The sequence below is a fragment of the Motacilla alba genome, chromosome 24, assembly GCF_015832195.1.
Source record: "Motacilla alba alba isolate MOTALB_02 chromosome 24, Motacilla_alba_V1.0_pri, whole genome shotgun sequence".
NCBI classification, from domain to species: Eukaryota; Metazoa; Chordata; class Aves; order Passeriformes; family Motacillidae; genus Motacilla; species Motacilla alba.
In genome coordinates this window covers 5,325,940-5,347,479 of record NC_052039.1, presented here as the reverse complement: position 1 = coordinate 5,347,479, position 21,540 = coordinate 5,325,940, and the positions used below count along the sequence as shown (strand labels likewise).

The 21,540-nt window shown below is 53.7% G+C and overlaps 1 protein-coding gene across 7 annotated transcripts in view; it reads right to left on the bottom strand.

Annotated features, from left to right (window-relative positions):
- NECTIN1 (nectin cell adhesion molecule 1) overlaps positions 1–21,540 on the bottom strand; it is a 98,569-nt gene that overhangs the window by 32,475 nt on the left and 44,554 nt on the right. For 6 of the 7 annotated variants that reach the window (XM_038161406.1, XM_038161407.1, XM_038161408.1 and 3 more), the window contains exons 3-5: positions 21,184–21,486; positions 20,493–20,610; positions 18,623–18,774 (exon numbers count right to left, since the gene is read on the bottom strand). In XM_038161406.1, the coding sequence (XP_038017334.1) occupies positions 18,623–18,774; positions 20,493–20,610; positions 21,184–21,486 (573 nt within the window). Of the gene's footprint in view, positions 1–3,766; positions 10,027–18,622; positions 18,775–20,492; positions 20,611–21,183; positions 21,487–21,540 lie in introns of those variants that run through there. The other variant, XM_038161409.1, reaches the window with a different exon arrangement.

Below are 21,540 nucleotides of genomic sequence, written 5' to 3'. Positions count from 1 at the left end.
GTGGAAACGTTCCCACACCCTCCCTCCGAGGGGTGAGGGGTGGCTCAGGGTGGGTGGAGGGAGGGAAGGTGCACCTGGGACTCAGGGCGAGGCTGGAAAAGGACTTGAAAACCACGAAAATCAGAACCCCCCTCCTCTCACAGCTCCCTGTGATCCCTTAGGATTTGATCCCTAATCACCTCCTGGGATTTAGCCAGCACTGAGCTCCCCAGCACACCACAGGACAGAGGCAGAAAAGGATAATTTACTGTTCCCATTCAAACCGTTCTCCTCCCAAAATTCCCAACCATTCAGACAAAACCCCCTGCCTGCTTCCTGCCAGGACCTGGGTTTGGTCCAGCAGTTGTGAAATCTGTGGAGGAGGGAGCATCCCTAGCTCACCTTGAGCCTGGCTTAGTCAGATGAGGCCACGTTCGCCTCAGCAGCCGAGGTGAAGGGAGCAGCTCGGGTGGCAGGGATCCATAAATCACTGCCTTTCAATAATTCAGCCCCTGGAGGGTGACACAACATTTTCACCCTACATTTCAGGTGAAAATATCAGCCTGGATCTCTGATTTCTGCTCGCTAGGATGTGAAATTCCAGCAGTGCAACACGCATCCATTTTTTATTCTTTCTTCTTTTTTTTTTTTTTTTTTAACAGGCTGAGCCTTGTTCTGCAAATACTCTCTAAATCCAGGCTGCATCTAAACACGTCTGGGAAGGCTGTGAAATGCCTTGTTTGGAGGAGGAGGAGGAGGAGGAGGAGAAAACCAGCCTTCCTCTCCTGCCAGGCACCACTGAGGGCATCTGAGGCTCAACAGTACTTCTGGTGTCACAGGTCCCTCAGCTGGAATCCATTTGCATAAAGCAATTTCCTCCAACAAATATGTTCATACAAATCAAACTGGAGATTGCAAATAATTTGAAAGTGAAAAAAAAAAAAACAAAAACCAAAAAACCAAACCAAACCCAACGCTAATCAAACATATTTGTTGCTACAAGTAATTCAGCCTGCACCGTGAGTTTCTCTTGGTTCCATTTACCCAGCAGTGGCTGGAGGAGATTTAATGGGCTCTGCGTGACCTTGAGTGCTCTGAGCTGAGCTGGAGCAGGGCTTGCCTCTCACCTCGCAAGGAATTTGGGATTGAAGGTCACACATTTCAGCGACCTGACCTGTTTCCAGTGCCCCCTCGCTGGCTGAACACCTCCCAGTCCCTTCCTTCTCCTCAGTCTGCTGGAGCCCTTTGGCTCCTGCTCTTCCAGGTCTGGTTCTGTGGATCCCTGGGAGATCCTCCTGGTTTTGAGTGCTGGGCAAGGTGTTAATCCCTGGGAGATCCCTCTGGTTTCGGGTCTTGTGCAAGGTGTCAGTCCCAGGGATATTGGGCAGGTTCCCTGGAAATGCCCTGAGCTGCACGTCACCACAAATCCTACTCCAGCTCCTTTATTTGGGCAGAAATCAAACCCCACAGTAGCCAGGAAAGGTGAGGGAATGCACAGGGTGGGAGCCTGGCTCTGCACCTCCACCAGGGACATTCCAGCCCTGAATCCCACCACGCTCTGTGCACACAACAGCCACGAATCTCTGCTGGTCCTGCCTCGCCTGTGCTGCTCCTCAGGGCTCTGCAGCCCCTTTTGGGCTCTCCTGCACAGCTGTGCCTTGGAGAAGGGATCCAAGCCACTCTTTTTTTTCCAGCAGGCACTGCTGGCACTCCCACCCCCAACGTGTTTCTGCTTGGTTCCAAAGAAACCCAATCCTTGGGGGCTGTGCATGGGGGGCTGGTCCTGCTGCCTTCAGCCCTCTGCAACCCGAGCTGCTGAGGAGAGGCCCCAGGCCGTGGGTTTTATCCATCATCACTGAACTCTTTAGGTCTGGCCTGGGAAACCAGAGCAGCATTTCCCAGGGGCTCATCCCAGCCAAGGCAGCCCCTCCTGTCCTTCTTCCCATCTTAGCCCCAGCTCTGCAGGGCTCCTTTTGTTCCCCAGAGCTGGCTGAGGCAGCTGCTGGGAGCTGGGTCTGCAGGAGCTGAGGTCGCTCCTGAAGGAAAGCTGCTCCTCCAGCAGGTGCCACGGCTAACGGGGCAAAATGAAAGGAGAGATGCACACAGCCCAGAGAGTGGCCACAAGTCACCTTGAAGCCTGGCTTCTCCTCCTTTTCCACAAGGAAAGCATTCCCAGGGCTCTCTCTAATCCCCCCAGAGCAGAGTGACTGAGCCCTGGCTCTGTGAGCAGCAGAGTTTGGAGGACACAGGGCACCAGCCCGGTACCAGCCAGGCACCAAACCACTCCTTCCCAGCCCAGTCCCGAGCACTGCCCTCTCCCTCCAGCTCCAATCCGAATTCGGGTCAGCATCTCTCTCCCTGTGTGCTGGGCAGCTCTGGGCTTGGGCTCAGATTTAGGTTCAGGCCTCCAGCACATCACCCACGTGCTGAGGCTGGGTGCAAAAAGCCCTTCCCAGGGAGTATCCCCCTTTCCCAGAGGATGGCAGAGGAGCTGCTGGCACCAGGGCAAGGAGAGCAGAAATGTTTCCTCTGATCTCCTGCCTGCCTTGTCTCTCCCTCCCTGGCCAAAGCCTGGCCTCAGTCTTTGGGAGCAAGGTTTCCTTTGCAGCCTCCTGTCACACAAAGTGTCCTTCCCAAGGCAGGGGGCAGTGACAGGGCCATGGGGATATTGATGCCTCAGGTTTTAGGTTTTGTATTTTCACATTCTGTGCTGCTTTAGCGTGTGGGGCTGGGTTCACATCAGGGGATGCTGAGCTCTCTGCACAGAGCAGGGAGACAAAACAATTCCTGCTCCAGCTGGGCACCAAGGACAAATGATCCAAAGCTCAGCCCAGGAGCACAAACAGCGTGGGCTGGAGAGAGACAAACAAGCAGGATGGGAGTGCCTGGGCTAAAGCTGGAACTGAACAATTAACTCCAATATGCAAATGAAGCAGAACTTATAAAAGTGAGAGACCCCCATGACCTCGTGTCCATTCTGCGCCCATTTTGGGTTGTGCTGCCCAAGGTGCATCCATTGAGGCCTCCTAATAAATCCCTGCTTTATTCTTTAGCTCCATCTAGTCTCAGTTCTAGCCTTCCCAAGGCATCAATATGCCCTGAGCTCACCCTGAGCTCGCCCTGAGCCTGCAGAGGGTTTTGAAGCCCCATTGCCATGGCAGGCACGTGTGGCTCTATAAAACATCCTCCAGTGTCTCTGCCTCCTGGCCCTGCCACCAGCTAATTCCACATTTCTAGGGAAATATTGACATTTTTCCAATAGCCTGTCCCATCTGCTGCAGCCAGCAGTGAGAACTTCCTCAGCCACAGACATTGTCCTAACTTTTCACAGATTTTTCGATGGATTTTTCCGGCCTGTGTTTTTCTAGCTGTTTATTTTTAAGCTCAGGTTAACTTTGGGCCTCAGCCAAGGAATTTCACTGTTTACATCAACAAAGGGAAGCTCTCCCAGCCTCCTTCAGCCTGCGCTGGGTCTGCTGTCCAGGAATTCCACACAAAACCACCATGCCAGTGGCAAACCCAGTCATTCCCAGCCACCTTCTCCAGCCCACTGCTGTTTCGGAACTCTCTGAACCCTCAACCTTCAGCCTTCACCTGCAAGCAACTCCCGTTCCAAAACACAGATACAAATAACTGGAATTTCCAAAGAAACTCTGCATATCCTGGGATATTTCCAACGCAAACCACTGGCCACCAGGTGCCACGTGATTCCCCTGACAGCTCCCAGACACTGAGCGCACGGCGACGCAGCCACGGATGCCCCAAAAAAGAAGGATGTCTCTTTTTTTTTTAAAATTCTTTATTTATAAAAAAGTACATTTTTTTTTCCACAGCTCAGCCACTATTGGTTTTTTTTATACAAGTAAAAGGAAGGGTGATGCAACACCCCACCCACACAAATTATAACCATGAAAATATTCCCCCCCCTCCCCAGCCCAGGATTCAAAATGAACAAATTACAAAGGATGAAAAACAAAACAAAACAAAACAAAAAAAACAAAACAAAAATCCTCAAAATAAAACCCAAAACAAAAACGCAGAAAAAAACCCCAAACCGAAATCATGAAAGTCCATTACATTATTATTATTATTATTTTTATTTTTTATTTTTTACAAAAGCACTTACAACACAGATTACAAAATAAAAAAAAAAAAAAAAAGAAATAAAAGAAAAAAATAAAGTGGGGTTGGGGTTGTTTGTTTGTCTGTCTGCAGTTTTAATTCCACAATGATCATTACAGCCAGAGGACGAAGAAAAAGAGAGATAAAATCACTGGAGCTGAGGAATCGTGTTTTAAAAAAAGAGAAAGGCCAAAGAAAAGAAAACCCAGACCCTCAAGGAGAGTCCCTGCACCAAGAGCAGAGGATCTGACTCCGTGTGCTCCTTACATTCACCAGGGGGGTCACTCAGGGAAACCCCCCCGTCCCAAACCCAAGCTCAGGTTTAGGCTTGGCTTTCCTTCCCTTGCAGATGGGCTGAGCCCCCCCTGCTCTCCCCCAGCCCCTCTGCCCTCGGCCCCCCAACTCTGGGCTGAGTTTGGGATGGATGGGAAGGACCCAGGGCCTTCACACCCTCCCGGTGCCGAGGATTCCCTGCTCACCCCGGGAAATCCCGAACTGGCAGCAGGATTCCTTGGGGGAAAGGGGATGGAGGGGTGCAGGGTGGGCAGGGTGGGGGGCTGTTTCACACCTCATCAGTAAAGAGCAGGCGGCAGCCACGCCACGCTGGCAGTGTCCCCTGTCCCCACAGCTGGAGGGAAACTTAAAAGTGGGTTTAAACCTGCTGGCAAGCTGGGGTGAACCCCATTTCCACCCTGGGAAGCTCAGAGCCTGCAGGAATGACACGGCTGAGCCCCACAAGGGCAGTGGGGTTTTCCCCTCCACCTAATCTGCTCCCCAAACCCCAAAAGTCTGCGTGTGCGTGTGTGAGCTTGTGCCCAGCAGAGGGAAAGAGCCAAGCAGAGCAGCAGCCCCCTTCCAATCACACTCCCTTCTCTAATTGCCTTGAGATCAATCTTTGCAGTCTCTCTCTCCCTAACCCTCCCTGATTTTTGCTGAACTGTTGTTGTGTTTCTTTTTGACTCAACATCAGGAAAATGGCTCCCTTTGTCCCTCATGTCTTTGCAGTCAATTTGGTGCAACCACCTCCGTTTGTTGATTTATTTCATAAGGAAATCTTCAGGTTGGTTTTTTTTTTCTTTTTTTTTTTTTCTTCCCACTGCTTGAATGGAAATGATTTAACAGGGGGAAAAAAACAAACCCAACAAACCTGGTAATTAAATAAGGGAAAATAACATCACTAGGGTGAATTGCAATGAATAATCCTAGAGAAAAGCCCCAGCAGGGAAACAGCTGGGGCGTCTCAGTACATAAAGCACAGGCTCGTTGTGGGTTGTGACACAGCTCTGTTTGCTCGCACAGCTCCCTGAATTCACACGGGGAAGGAAATGGGGGATTGGCCCAAATTCACCTGCATTTTGGGCCACTGAGCTCTCTCACTGCCTGCTCGGCTTCCCCAGCCGCCCTGAGGTACCAGGAGCTCTGTTATCCGGGATGAGGCTGGGGAAAGGGAGCAGCACCAGGCTGGTGTGGCTGTCCCCTGGCCGGGGGTCCCAGCCGGGGGAGGTGATGAGGCACTGACCCCAGCCCCGGCGGGGTGAAGGCGTTCCCCAGGCAGAAACCCAGCCCGGGGGGGCCACGCCAGTCGGGGGCTGGTGTGAAAGGGACATGTCCTGCAGAGCAGCAGCTCCCTAGCACCGAGCTGGAGAGGAGGAGGCCCGTGGACAGCTTCCCTCTCCCAGCTGGAAGCTCCCCTTGCCAGGTCCCACAGGGGCATTTCCCCCTCCTTAGCACCTCTGATGAAAGGGGGGTGGGAGAAGCAGGGGGTTTTTCACTTGAGGGTCCCTGAGAGGTGGCCCAGCTCATGCGTGGCACTCCAGCCTGACAGAATCTGCCCTCTGAGGGAAACTGGGGCACAAAGGGACAGGTGACACCACCAGCAGGGCAAAGACCAGCCCAGGCTGGCCCTGCTGCTGAGCCCTGCACAGCCCCAGCTCATTCCCTCCCTGCAGGATGCACGTGGTTCTTCACTGTGGCCTCTCTCCTGAGCTCACCCCTGCACTCAGGTGGGAACAGGGATCACTTTCTGCTTGATGAGGCTGGAAAAACTCATCTAATTCCCTTCAAGGGTCCCCTCAGAGCAATTTAACCCAGAGAAGGCAGTGATGCTATTACTGGACCAAAACAGCTCTCAGATGAAGCATCAATCTGATTTTCTTCCCCCACACTTCTTTTTTCTTCCACCTTGCGATGGATTAATGGCTAATCACTTGGCTAATTACCACCCCAAGAGTCTCTTGGCCATCTAGCTGACCTTGCAAGGGACAGCAAGAAGCAAATGGCAGCACAGAGGTGGCATTTCTCCGTGGCTGTGGTGATAATTGCACCAGGAGAGCGATGCTGAAGAGCTCAAGGATGAGAGAAAGGCAGCACTGAGCCTTGACCTCGCAGGGTGCCTCGCTGCTGTGCCAGGCAACGCTGTCTAAGGATCTTCCACTCCAGGTTCTGGATGAAAAATGACCATTTTACCCCTTTTCTGAACCACTCTGAGGAGGTAAGTGGCTGAGCTACGTCCTAAATTTGGGCTGGTGCAAAAAGGGCAGGAAAAAGTGCTGCAGCAGGAAGGGAATCGTGTACAGGCTCTAGCCTGGAAATCCCACATTGCTCCACTCTCTCCTTTCCTTTCCCTGGCTCCCACTGGGGCTTGGAGCCTTCACTCCATGGACAGTGTGTGAATGGGCAATAAATAAGCCAAGGAGGCTACAGCTCCAAAAATGACACCTTCAAAGGCAGGCTAATAACTGCCAAGGCAGATTTTTCAGGGTTCCTGTGCTCTTCCCTGAATTCTGGAACAGCCCTGACCTCTCCCAGGCCCTTGTGCCCCACTTGGCAGCCTTTGCCCCTTTGTTCTTCAGGACACAGAGCTGTGGGCTCAGCGTGGTGAGGATTGGCCTGACCTGAGCAGTGGCCTCAACGTGAAGAATCACTGCTGGACCCCGCAGATTTTATAAAATGCTGTTTTCTTGCAAAGCCACCCCCTCAGAGGGTGTGCCTGGGCTGGGGAAAATCTGCAGGGCAGGGTCTGTGCCACTGATCTCACAGGTGCCTGCTGATGCCTGCCCTGAGCTTGCTGCTGCAGGCACCGTCACCATCCTGTTCCCAGCCTGGCTCTGGGGCTCAGATCTAAAGGATTATTCACTCCAGAGATGGACTTTGTTGGGAATTCTCCCTGCACCACACACTGAGCCAGATTACAGGCTCTCCCTCTGGGGGAATCAAAGCCCTGTGTGTGCTGCTCTCCCAAGGCACCGGAGGGAAGTCATTCCCACCCCTAATCATCACTAATCAGAGCTTTGGAGAGATGTTAAGAGGTTTTATTCCCTTTACTGGGGGCTTTCCTGCTAGCGGGGTGCTCCTGGTGGCGGTGGACGGAGCTGGGACGGCTCAGCCTGAGGGATCCCGAGGGAATCCGTGCCTGCCCTGGCTCTGAGAGGACACAGAACAGCCTTCCTGTGGCATGTGGCTGTGGTGCCAGAAGCCAGGAAGCCTGAGGGGCTGGCAGGAACAGCAGAGAGATTACAGCCCTACAATTGGATTGCCCACTGCCCTACCCCACTAATGCAATCAGAGCACGCTGGGCATGGCTCAGGCTGTGGTCTGCAGCGAGCACCTCGCAGGAAAGGAAAGCTTTGGAGGCTGCCTGGATCAGAGATCTGACCTTGACTCATCTGTGTGGGTCTGCCTCTCCACCCTCCTCCCTTTTTGCAGCAGGATAACCGCTGTGGAACAAAACCCAGCGGGTAAGGCAGGAGGAGAATTAGTCCTGCTATTTTTAGACGTGCATGATAATACAGCTCAGAAAACTGGGGATTTCTTTTCGAACAAAAGATTTATTTATACATCAAATTAAAAAAAAAATTAAAATATAACCCACAAGAAGAAAAATAAGCCCCAACCCAGTGAATCTAATTTGGAGATGGTCGGTGTGAGACAGAGGGCCCTGAAGTCTGGAATCCCATTTATTCACAGAGCAGAGATAGCAGCAATCCGAACCTCCCCAGCACAGCGCCGTGGCTCAAGGCAAGGAGGGAAAGATCAATACCCCAGGCTCAATCCCTCCTGCCCTGTCTGCCAAGCCTGTGCTCAGGAGAGGGATGGGATATCGGAAAAGTGGCAATCAATGCCACCTACGTGGTGCAGCCACGGGCTGGGGTTGTTGCTAGGGGGGAGAGAAAGAGAGAGAGAGAGAGAGAGAGAGAGAGAGAGAAGCACCCCCGTGCTCTGACCAAAATAAAAAATAAAGTGTAAACACATGACAATTAAGTCTTAGTGGTATAATAAAATAAACCTCAGGGGCTGGTCCTGCCCTGCCTGGGTGTGCAGAGCAGAGCTGAAGGCAGTGAATGTGTGGAAGCAAAGTGTCCTCAGTTGGTCCCTTCCCCAGTGGATGTGCCCCAGTGAACTGCTCTGTGGCTGGTACCAGCGACAACAACAGCAACAAGAACAAAAAGAGCCAGCCTTTCTCTGAGCCATCACGGGGGGAAAAGTGTCAGCAATAAATACTCCTTTTCTTTCCTTTAAAAGAACACTCAAACAAAGACAGAGAAATGAAAAGCCAGGCGATAATAAAATGTAGGAGGAAAATGGCAGTTTTGTTTCCCTGCTCTGCTATCAGCCCCTGCACCTGGGGTTTGGTCTAGGGTGTTTTCTCCCCGCCCTTTCTCCTCGTTTTCCTTTTATTGAGTCATTAAAAACTGAGTGCAGTTCTCTCCAGGTGTGCAGCAGGCAATGGGAATGTCACCCAGACCCCACCAAAAAAAAAAAAAAAAAAAAAGTGATTAGGGGGAAAAAAACCCAAAATTCATTCACCTGATAATGGTACCTATGTTTCCATTGCCATAAAACTCTCCTGGCCTCTGTCCTACGGACAGCCCACCTGCCCCCCTCCCAAGGTTAAAAAACAAACAAAGAAGACAACATACAAACAAATTTCCAGTGTTTCAGGGGGGTGGGAGTGGGAGGAGGAAGCCTCGGGGAGGGAAGGGCACTCTGAGACATGAAGACACAAACAGAGTGTAATATACAGGCTGGGCAACAGTCGTTAAAGCAAAGAGTAACACCTAAGCCACCGACCAATACAAACACCACAGAAGGGGACGAAAGTCGTCGAAGAGAGAAATTAAAAAGCCAAACCAAAACCGAGAGAAAATAATTACCCGACCTCCCGCCCTCCCGCACGAGCCCCGCCCTCCCCTCCCCAAAAAAACGATCCGTAAGCAAAGCCGCCCTCCCTCGCCGCTGGCCCCCAGCATCCAAAAAGTCTGTGCGGGGCCGGGGCGTGCGTGGGTGTGCTCGGAGGGATGCAGGGCAGGGAGGGCATCGCTCGTCAGCGTGTTTGTGAGCGCGTGTGTGCGAGTGTGTGTGAGTGTAGCAGAGGGGCGTGGAGCTACACGTACCACTCCTTTTTGGAAATAAAAGACCCGTCGTTCTGCGACACCATGTTCTCGGCCAGGTCGAGCTGCTCGGGGTCGTACTGGAAGCCGAGTGTCCTCTCGTCGTAAGGTTCGGGGTGGGCCTCGCCCTCGTCGACGGTGAAGTAAGGCCTCTTGGCGTCCTCCTCGTAGGCTTTGGGGCCGCCCAGCTTGCGCTCGCCTCCCGCATCCTCATCCTCATCCTCGTAGGTGCTGCCGCCCAAGGGGCCCGGCTTCTTCTCGTCGTCCGAGTCGTCGGGGTACTGGAGGTTCTGGGCCATGGGGGGGTGGTGCTGTGGGATGCCAGCCTTGCTGTAGCCGTTGCCGTACACGTGCTTCTTTGTGCTGTAGTCACCCTTGAAGGTGTGACGCCGGCGCCGGAGTACCACAAAGAGCACCACGGCCACCAGCAGGACCAGCGAGACGCCTCCCACTATGCCCCCAATCACCGGTGTGGGGATGTTCGGCTGCACCATGGATTTGTGATCATCGATTGGAGACGGGGTGTAGGGAAATTCTGGGTAGGAAAAGACAGATGGAAGGGGGAACAGTGTCAAACCATGCGGAAACGCGCCCTCCCTCCATGCTCTCATTGCCAGTTTGGGGCGGGGGGTGAGGGGGTGGGAAGATGAGGGTAAGGAACAGGGAAGGGAAAAACTGGGGAAAGGGGAAGAGGGGTGTCCTCACAGGGTCAGCTCTGCCTCAGCAAGGGGAAGGTGCCGTGCCAAGCTGGCCAAGCCTCATGCAGGAGCCCAGCAGGCTGGAAGCAGTGACTTGCCCTCCCCAGCCCTCCTGGTGTCTCCAGGCGTGCTCAGATCCCACCAGCCCCGGGTCTTGAGTCCGGGCGCGCTCCGTTTTACCAGGTGACGGAATTCCAGTTCCGGTTTCCCCGAGAGCGCTCCTGACAGGGAGCGAGACCCCAAACCCCACCCGAGGGTGGGCATAGACAGGTGCCACGCTGGACCCACCAGCTCTGCATCCCTCCCCTCACATCCCAGCCCGGATCAGAACCAGGGCAGCAGCACCTTGTGATTCCCCACCCACAGGTGCCCTGTGGCTGCACAGAGCTGCTCAGAGCCCTGCTGGCTCCTGACCCCTTGTGCTGACCCTGCAGCACGAGGACACAGCCCTCCCGCTGCTTCTTCCCCTTCCCTGGCCAGCACAGTGCCTCTCCTCTTGCTAATCTTGCTCCTACCCTGACCTATTTAAAAGAAAAAAAACCCAAAAAAAACTCAAAAGGAGGCAGAGGAAAGAGATGAGAAAGCAGCTCTCTTCTCTTTCATGCAGTTCAACACCTACACTTTGGCACAGATAAAGTTTGAGCCAGGACTTCAATCAATCTTCCTGGGCACAGTTACAGCCCCTGGCCGAGCTCAGAGCCTGTTGATCATCTGCGTCCAGCAGGCATCAAACACCACATGCGTGTCTCAGCCCTTCACCTGCCTCCCAATTCAGGCAGCAGGTGCCCTGTTAATGCCCTGTGGCAGGCCTGTTTTCGCACATGAGACTTCTCCCAGTGCTCTTCCCACCTCCGAGGCCTCTCTGCCAACCCTGGAGCCTCCTGGCCTTCACTTTTCCCCCAGCAGCCGAGGAGAGGTGCAGGCCCAGCAGCAAAGTCAGCATCCCTGAGCACAGCCAGTTTGGGGTGATGGGCAAAGAGGGGCTCAGAGGCAGCAGATTCCAAAGGGAGGAGAGGCAGTGACTGCTGCCTACCCCCCTCCATGTCCCTGCTGGCACAGCTTAGTCCAGACACTGAGCGAGAGGGACAAAGGAGCTTCCCCCAAGTGAAGGCACAGCAACAGCTGCAGGTTTTGGACAAGGACACTGAATTGGAGCAATTGCTGTCCTGAGCCATAAATGTTTAAGGGTTTTGTTGTTTTTTTTTTTGTGCCTGGAAGATGATTAATTCCTGCCTTTCCTGAAACATCAACCCGACAACAGCGTCTTGGTTTCTGCAGTGCTGACTTGCCTGGAGCAGAGCCTCCCGAGGCTGAACCCACACAGAGAGCAGCCCACTGGGCAGAGTGGGCTGGGGGACAGATGGAGGGTCCCTGCTGCAGCCAGAATGAGGAGCAGGATGCTGTGCAGGCAGGAGCCAGCATTTTTTTTCCCCAAGACAGCCTTAGAGAAGCAGCAAGGGCATGTCTTGCAGCACGGGGAGCCGGGGCTGGGCTGTGGAGAGCCAAAGCCACATGTTGCATCAACAGAAGGCCTGTCCCAGCCAGCTGGTTAATGCAGATCCTCTCTGCAGGGACACCAGGGACAGTCACGTCCATCCCCTCATGGTCCTGCCTGCTGAGGGCTCAGCTTCAACCACACAACATCCACACTGTTCCCTCTTCCCTGCCCAAGCCACCCCCCGGGGCTGCTCCTCGCTGTCCCAGCCTCTGTGGTGGCCACTTCCCAAAGCTCTGCACGAAGCAGGGGAGACCTGGAGGCTGAGTGGGAGCAGGGGAAGCCCAGAAATCCCCATGGGCTCAATCTTTCATTTTCCCACAGCTCTGAAGCTTCCTCACACCCTGCTGTTCCCACCCTGAGAACCCCCGGACGTGGTGTGCAGGTCCCCCAAACCACACAGACCCCTCTGCCTCCCAGCTCTGCAGAGCAGATCTGAGACGGGAAGGCTGTGCCTGATTTCTAAAGGAGCTTGGCTCACTTTCCAGGCTGGATGCATGAAGAGAAAAGGGAGGATGTTTTCCTACTTTTCTCAGGAGATATTTATTTTTTCCCTGCCCTTTGTGCTGCCCACCCCTGATGTAGCACTCGCCACCCCTGTGGCACTGCCAATACCGTGGACACGAGCAGGAACACATCCATCCATCATCCATCCATCCATCCATCCATCCATCCATCCATCCATCCATCCATCTACCCCTTATCCATCCACCATCCATCCATCCCTTCATCCACCCCTTCATCCATCCATCCATCCATCCATCCATCCATCCATCCATCCATCCATCCATCCATCCCATCCCTCCACCCCTTATCCATCCATCCCTCCATCCATCCCTGGTGGATTTCACACCTCGCTCAGGCAAGGAACTGTTTTCTCCCCTCATCCCATCCCCGCCCTCCGTTCCCATGCCAGAGCAAACAAACCCAGACTGCGGCCAGGCAGAAAGAAGGAAGACGGGGGAAGATCAAATCACCCCCTCCTCACCCACAGAGCTTCCTCCCTCCTCATCCTCCCTCCGGCGCCGGCACAAGGGGGCTCTGGGGGTTGCGGGTGGCCCTGGGGTGGGGTCCTTGTCGGGGGAGGAGGGGTCCGGCCCCTCCAGAGCCCGGCACTGCCACTGGATGGCGGCACAGACCAGGCTGGCTCCGGAGCAGGGTGGGCACTGCCGCGACCCTCACCGCCATGGGAGCGCTGTTCCCGGGAAGGAAGGAAGGGCTGTGCCCTGTGACAAGGGGCCTCGGCACTGGCAGGTGGTGAGCGGGGACCAGCGTGTCACCTGTCCCCGCATCCAGATGCTTTAACCATCAGGACTTCCACCAACCCCACCAACTGGGATCCACCCCCCTGCCCACCCCGTTTCAAACCGAGCAGCACCAAGGGGAGAGGGGGAAGTGTGGGAAAGGGATCCCCTTTTTTTGTGTCCAAGGGGGGCGTGAAATTTCTGGAACCCGGTGCGATGGCTGAGCGTGCTCGGGGGCCCCACGTGAAAAATCCATTAGGAAGAGTCTGGAGAGAATTAAAGCCCCTGTGAAAAGCAGCCTGGAGAAACAGGAGACAGCGGAGCCGAGGGAGAGGGAACAAGCCAGGCTTTAATGCCAGCATGAAAAGCCTCCCCCTCTGCCACCCCCCAGCCCTTATAAAAAGAGGGAGTGCTGTATGAACAGGAATTAAAGCAGCAACACTATCTGCCCGTGCCCGGCTCTGCCAGCTGTTGCATTCAGCCCAGCTTCCTGTCCCTGTGCCAGCAGCCAGACCTCTGGGACAGCAGCTGGGAGAGCAGGGACAGAGACAGGAGGTCACCCCGGGCACAGCCTGGCACCTGGCCCAGCCCACAGGTTCTCTTTGATCCCTTTGCAAGGCTCCAGGCACCTCCTGCCCTCTTCCTGCAGCAGCCCAGGGCTCCACAGTGAGGCCACAAATTCCCCCAAACCTTCCCCATCGCAAGAGTGGCTTCAAAAGGTCTGAAAGAATCCCATCTTTCTCATAATGGCTGTTTTTCAATAAAAATGAGGCACATGCAAATCATCCCACCTGTCCATCAATCCTTTATCTGCTGCTTTTTTGAACCTGCTGGCCAATTTTAGTGCTGTGTGACAGAAGGAGCTGAAATTATCCCTATCAGAGAGTTCCTGGAGACGGCTGGAGTGGGATCCTTGGTAGAGGTGGGAGCCAAACCTCATTAGACATCAGAGAACCCAGAGGGACAGGAGGCTGTTCCCAGGAGCAGGAAGGGCCCAGATCAGAAAAAGGGTATTTTTAGACACCCGGTAATTCTTCTGTGATATGCAGATCCACTGGAAATCAGCTTTCAAAAGCTCTTCTGCTCATCTGCTGGGATATTTTAAAAGACTGCTTCCTGTGGACGTGTTTTTCCTTTAAGTCCCATTATCATCCTTTTCCCCTCAATCCTAAGGAGCAAGGGAAAAGCCAGCACCAGCCCGAATTCTCCCTGTAGCCACGGGCACTGAAGAAAATGTCAGACACCATGAGGAATTAGCTGTTGGACATGTCTCAGCCCAAGCTCTTCCAGAGGAAGACTCTGGATTTCCTTCTACCTTGGGAAGCCAAACATCCACACAACGTGAACAGCAGCTCCAGGGAGGAACAGGAACAGGAATTCCAACGTATTCACGGGGCTTCCCAGTTCCCAGATGGCCTCAGCAAACACAGAAATGACCCTGTAGGGTTTGTGTAGAGCCAGGTTGCTGATGGCAAACTTTCCCTGCCGGAACAGCCCACACCAAATTATCCCAGGACTTTGCTCGTGTGTTAAGTTATGCACATGAGGGAAGATAAGGAAAAAACCTCAGGACAAAGCTGCAATTTGAGAAGCCCAGAGCACTGCTGACCTTCTCCCTCCCCCCTGCACCTCTGCATGTCCATCTCCAGCTTTCCAAGCTTTCCTCTCCCTCCCAGGGGTTCCTGCAGGGCGGGTGGGGATGGAAAAACCGCTGGCAGCTAATCCAGCAGTTCAGCAGCTGCCACTGGCCTTTCAGAGTGTGACGGCTTTCGGGCCAGATGCCAAACGTGTCTTAGGTTTTAATCTCTCTCTCAGGTCACCTATCCCCTGTCAGTCAAGCCCTGCTCGCTGGGGGCTGCTGGCACAGATGCCACCAGACAGGATGCACGGCCACTCTGGAAGATTAGCATCAGCCAGACCCCCCCTCGGGGCTTGCTCCTCTTTGGCCCCCGCGGCTCCACATCCTCCCACCTAAATCTGCCTGGCTTTGGGAGCACCTGCTGCAGGAATTGGCATTTAGGACTTCCCAGAAAGGGCTTTTCCCCAGCCTGGTGCAGCGTGGCAGTAGCTCCAGCGAGCCCCCCCGGGCTGTTTGCAGTGACCTTGCTGGGACGAGAGCACTGCTGGTGTGTAAATAACTCCCTGCTGGAAGCCAAGCGAGCGGGGGGGTCAGCAACCCCTGCCAGCTTTTCCTCCCCCCCAGCCTGTAGCACATCCAAGGCCAGGGCTGCAAAGCTGCTGGCACAGGCTCTCCCTGCTCCCCCAGCTCTGTGAGTCTTCATCCAAGGTCCATTTGTCTTTTTCCCTCTTTCTCCTTGTGCTTCCTCTGGCTGGAGCCAGTGCACCAGTGGGTGAATGTCTCCTGCACGGGGCCAGAGCGTGGCCATGCTCTGCTGCACCCAGAAGAGCCCATGTTCATGAATCCATGGACATTCCCACATGCAAATGCTTTACTCCTGCCCTGTGCAGGAATTCCCATTTCCCAAAATTCCCATTTTCATCCTGCCCTGTGCAGCAGGCCATCCCTGTTCACACAGGTTTGGGAAAACCATTTCCATGGCCAGGATAAAAAACTGGGAGTCTCAGGTGTGAATATTCACGGCCAGGACACAAATGGGATCACACACACATGAACGTCCATGGGCAGGATGAAAATGGGATCACACAGGTGTGAATGCCCATGGCCAGGACACAAATGGGATCACACAGGTGAATATCCATGGCCAGGATGCAGATTTGGATCACACAGGTGAATGTCCATGGCCAGGATGCAGATTTGGATCACACAGGTGTGAATGTCCATGGCCAGGATGCAGATTTGGATCACACAGGTGTGAATGTCCATGGCCAGTTCTCTCCACCACACACGTGCAGTCCATAAGCACAGCCTTTCATTCTGTCACCCACTGCCTGTAATAAATAGTTACATGTCACACTACATGGCTTGCCTGCGACTGACAAAGGTCCTGCAAGGCAGGAGAAGCTATTAGGGGAACAGATTGCTGGAATAAAATATTAAATTTCCACTTATCAATCTCTTTAATGCGCCATAACTCTCACAGAAGCATTCAGCCTTCTCCCTCTGAACAAATTGCCCTTCCCACCAGGGGGCTGGACCAGCCCTGTATTTTTCCTCTCTGGGGCCTGGAGGGAAGATTTTGGATGGCAAAAGGGGGGAGAACAGGGAGACAGAAAGGGGAAAAGCTGCTGCAGGATTTTCTCTGCATCAGCCTCCTGTGTTGTTTTTTTTTTTTTTTTTTTTCTCCCAAGGCTGGCTGCTCACTAGATTGAACTCCATTTATTGCATGCAGCTCTTGAAAGAGGTTTCGTGGTCCACTGACAATCCCTAAATTGCCTGCAAGACCCAAACAAATGTACCTGTAATAGCTGAGCGAGGAGGGCTGAGCCCTCCCCAGCACCAGCCTAATCGCTCCTTAGGGAGAGCTGGATAAACATATTCAGATCCCATGAATTATTAAAGGATTTTTTTTTTTGGTATGTGGTGCAGGCCTGGCCTGTGGGGTTGGCTGTAAATCCCTCCTCGCAGGGCAGCTGTGGGTGTGCCCTTCATTCCCTCTCATTTAAGCTCAACCCCACAGCCAGGACCTTTGGGAACCAGCTGAGATTTCAGGCAGGCAGGCACCAACCCAACCCCAAAAATCCTGCCAGCCCCCACTTCCTCTGCCAGCCCTGCGCTGGTGGAGCCTGAGAACAATGCTCTTTTCCAATCCTCTGAAACAACACCAGGAAAAGAGACAATTCCAAACCCCAGAGGGGAGCTGACAGCCCCTCGTGTCTGGAGGAGCCTGTGCAGGTGAGCTGGTGCAGCCACCTTCAGTGCCACTGTGGTGCTCAGACACATCCAAAACGGGCAGGAAGCATGAAGACAGGGCTGTGCCTGCTGTCCTGACACCCCAAAGGATATGGGGTGGCTGGACAGGCAGGATGACAGCAAGGAATGGACACAGAGCCTATGGAGGGATGGAAAGTGAGAGCCTGTTACTCTCAAAGTCTTCTTCAGCCCCTACTCCTCCACCTCCTCCTCTGTGTCTGAGGGCTGACCTGGGAGGTTTTTAAGCTCTGCTCACTGTTTCCAACGTGCCCCAGCGTTCTGGACACTGCGTGCGATGGATTTCTGTTGCCAAAGGGAGTCAGCTCAGTTTGTACCAGGCACTGCCTCGGGAACACCGAGGTGACAGCTCCCCTGGAACGGCCAGCAGCTGATTTGGGCCATGACCTTGCCCCGGTTCTGGGTGGGCACAAAGGGCTTTGCTCTTCCAGTACCTTTCCCTGGCACAAGAAACAGCCCCCAGAGAAATGGCTGTACCAGGAACAACTCAGCAGGCAGGGATCCAGGACAGGAGTGTGAATGAAAGGCCTACAGTGCTACAGTGATAACGATCATAAACAAATACCGGGTAATTAGCATCTAATTAGCACATCCCATCCATTGACCTCCAAGCACTTGGATAGAGGAAGCTTAGCCTGGTTTGCCCAAGTTACAGAGAGGGGAGCTGAGGTGCTGAGGGTGCCCAACACGGAGTTATTGCTAATTTTAGCTGCCCCAGACTCAGCTCTGTGCTTGCTCAGCATTTACGAGCAGAGAGAGCTGGTGGAGGGGGCTGGGGTTTCATCACCCTCAGGTCAGACAACTTCCCAAGGTCTGGGGTGGCAGGAGAGGCTCTGACTGCCTTGGGCTGGGCAGAGGAAGAGGTCACAGTCCCGGGAGCCTGTCCTGTGTTCCACGCGCCTTGGAAGCCCCCAGTGCACCTCATTCACCTCACTGCCCATCCTGCCCGGGCTGTTTGCAGCCCAGAGCTGCTGCAGCGTGGCTGTGCCCCACCTCACTGCTCCAAGAGGCACTTCCAGCCCTCCTGAGTCACTGCCCGATAACTCAAATCACTCCTTTTGCCCCAAAGGAACGGGATAATTGTCCCTTTCCTGCTCTCAGAGCACCCACAGCCACTTTTCCCCCTTGGTGATGTCTCACAATGTCACTCTGACTTTCAGAAATCAGGTTATTGCCATATGTTATTTCTTCTCTTGTAGCTATTTCTTGACACTACCTAAGCTTGCCCACATGTCCTTCCCTCCCTCCTGTGGCCACGTCAGATCCCTTCTGTCTCCTGTGACATCCCAGCATCACTTCCCACTGCCTGCAGCCCGGGATGTTGTTCCTCCCTGGAGCCCAGACAAAGCTTCTCCAGCACCCCCAGGGATCCGTGGCAGGCGGGTGAGTGAGTTCACAGAGTGAGTTCCCAGAGCAGCACTGCAAGGAGCTCAAATGGAGAACCATGAGAATTGCCCAACACCAGGGACACCAAACACCATCCTGAGCAAGTGACTCATCCATCTCCTGCCTTTCTGGCAGTCCACATCCTCATCCTGCCCCTTGTTCTGATCAATATCTCCCTGACACGTGTACAACAATCTCTCTGAATCCAAAGCAGAACACAAGGGGGGAACAAATTGAATTGGTGTAAGAAAGAGAAACAGCATGAGAGGAAAGGAGAAAATCCACAGCAAACCAGTGCAACACCAGCACAAAGCCAAGAACTCCACTGCCCCATTTGCCTCAGGAGATTCCCACCCCCGAAAGGAGATGGTGGTGGCTGAAGAGACGAACTGCTCACACCTTTGTCTCCCTCCCCACCTTGTTTTGCATGTTCCAGAGCAGCCCAGGTGCTGTCCTACCTGTGACATTGACCTCCACCAAGCCCGAGCGTGTCCCGATGGCGTTGGTGGCCTCGCAGACGTAGGTGCCAGCCAAGCTGTAGGACACGGGCCCTTTGAAGTAGATGGTGTTGTTCTGGATTTCCACGCTCCCTGGCAGGGTCCCGTTTGGCCTGCGGGGGGGACAGAGATCATGGTTGACCCCACAGGTGACACCCAGAGGTGACGCCAGCGTTCTGGGTCGGTGCTTGCCCTTAGGCAGGTGTGGAAGCTGGAGGTGCTGGCTGGAAAATCCCCATTAATGTAGGCAGGAAAGGGACACAGCCTGAGCCTGTTTTAGCCCAATTTCCTGCCCATCTAACTCTCCTGATCAGCCAGGGTTAATTTCAAGGACAGCAGTGTTGATTTAGAGCCGTGCCCACATCCCAACAGTCAGGTAAGTGTGAAACGGGAATAATGCAAAACTAAACCCAGAGATACAGAAGATAAATTGACAAAGGCAGGTGAAAAAAAAATTTAAAAAGCCCCTGTGTGTTAGGAGGAGACACACATGGCCTGGTTATTCTTAATTACTGAAGCAAAGTAAAGTAATTACTCCTCTTAGGCAATTAAAAATTACTCAAGTAATTCCTTCCCCTCCTCCCAACCCAAATGTGCACATATTGTCAGCAATTTATAAGAAACAAAAGGGAATAACGGGGGTATAATTGGGATGGTAAAGAAGTGCCTAAATGCATGTATTCTGCATGTCGACATATATGTACAGAAAACACAGTTTTTCCAGCTGCATCAAGCCAACCATCCCCAAGCTGATGGAAAAACACCTTAACCATGGTCCTACAGAGCCCTGACCCTACAAAAACATAGCACAGGGTGCTCAAAAGGGTGGTGTGGGATGCTCCAGGAGGCTGCTGCCTCCTCTGACAGCTCCCCTGGCTGCTGCTCATCACCATCCAAATGGGAGGAGAGGAAAAGCACTGCTGGGTTTTGCATTCCAGGCACAGAAACAGCCTCAAGTGGCGTCTCTTCTGCCTTGGGTGCGTTTTTGCCTCTGAGGCTTTCCTGGAAATGTTGTGAGGAACCCAGAGAGCCCCTCAGAGTTTAAGTCAGACTGGCAGAACCAACAGATGGAGAGAGCTGGGGATGGAGAACTAGGAAAAAAGGCAGGAAAAACAATCCTCTTCAGACTTTCACTTTGAACAGTGTGATCTGGGAAGTGGAATGAGAGAGAATGTGCTCCTTGCAAAGCCATGTTGAGAGCCTCTCTCCTGATGACAAATGCCAGCTGAAAAGAAGAAAGGATCCATTTGATCTTCCTCTTTTAAAGCTACATGAGTGCTTACAGAGAAGAAAGAGCAGCAGGAGAACCACATCAGGTTGAATCAATTCCCACCTGACTGCCCAGACACCCCTCACTCACTTTTCAAGTCCCTTTAGTGTGTTCAGCCAAAAGCTGGAAACCTGAGGACAAGGAGTTGTTGCTGTTTAATGTCAGTCACGTGAGGAGCTGATTCCAGAGGAAGGTTGTTCACACACAGACAAATTTTGTGTTATTTGTGCCTTTTCAAAGCAGGGAAATCCTGGGTTCTTTCCCAGCTCTGCTGCCGAGGCTCTTGGTGGTGCTGGGCACGTTAATCACCTCGTCACATCCCAGCTGCCTCACGTCACCAGGGCAGAATATGATCCCAGTGAGGTGAGAAGGGGAAGTTTTCCCTGGATATTGAGGCTGCAGTGAGCTGGCAGCCACGGGCTGTACCTTGGGGTGACACTGCTGACACTAATGGGACTGGGCCCTAAGTGACCACAGGGTGAGGGAGGTGTCTGCAGAGACTCCGTGTCCCTGTTGGGAGGTGGCATTTGCTGCTGGCAGCGTGGCTCTGGGGACACTTACAGCTTCCACTCGTAGGTGTGAGCTGGGGGGTTGGCATCAGATTTGCAGGTCAGCTTCACATCCTTGCGGTTCAGGAACCAGTTGCCATCAAAGCCCTCGATGGTGACTTCTGGCTCATCTGCAGGGGTGGGGGGAAAGGGAGGAGAGCAGGGGGGGAAAAGGAGAGAGGAAAGGGTTGTGGGAAGGGAAAGGGGAGGAAATGAGATGGGAAGAGATGAGGGGCACGGGTGGGAAAAGGAGAGAGATTAAAAGGAGAGGAAAGGATTGTGGGAAAGGGGAGAAAATGAAATAGGGAGAGATGAGGGGGCAGGAGTGGGAGAAGGAAAGATTTCAAGGAGGGAAAGGTGATGGGACAAGGAATGTGGGAAAGGAAAGGGGAGAAAAGGAGACAGGAAGAGATGAGGGGGCAGGAGTGGGAGAAGGAGAGGGAACATGAGGAGGGAAAGATGATGGGACAAGGAATGTGAGGGAGTGCAAAAGTGAGCGAGAAGGGGAGCAAAAGGGACACGGCAGAGGCAGAGAAAGAAGGTAAGAAAAAGAGAAAACCCACGATTATTCCAAAGGATCCTTTCAATTTTCACTCTCAAAACCAAGACCGCAGCCCCTCCCCTGCCAAACCCCTCTTTCCCCAGAGCCTATCCCGCAGCCAGCCCTGAGCAGGGAGCCCTCCCAGCTGTGCCAGGCCCCTTACACTGCACGTTGAGGGTGATGCTGTCGGTGAACCTCTCCAGCTGGTAGTTGACCACGCACATGAGCTGCTGGCGGTGCGCCTCGCGGCTGGGCACCAGCCGGTACCGGCTGATCACCGTGATGGTGCCGTTGCTGTTCCGGATCTCCTGGAACTCCGCCTCCCCCTTCAGCTTCGTGTCCCAGGTGACGGTGCTGGGGGGTTTCCCGTTGGAGGAGGTGCAGGTGGCCACCAAGATCTTTTCTGTCCTGCCAGACTTGGCAATTAGTGGCCTCTTGGTGCCCTCCATCCAATTCGTGGGTTTGGCTGCAGGGGAGTGCAGAAAGGAGGAGGAGGAGGAGGAGAAAAGGGTGCAAAGGG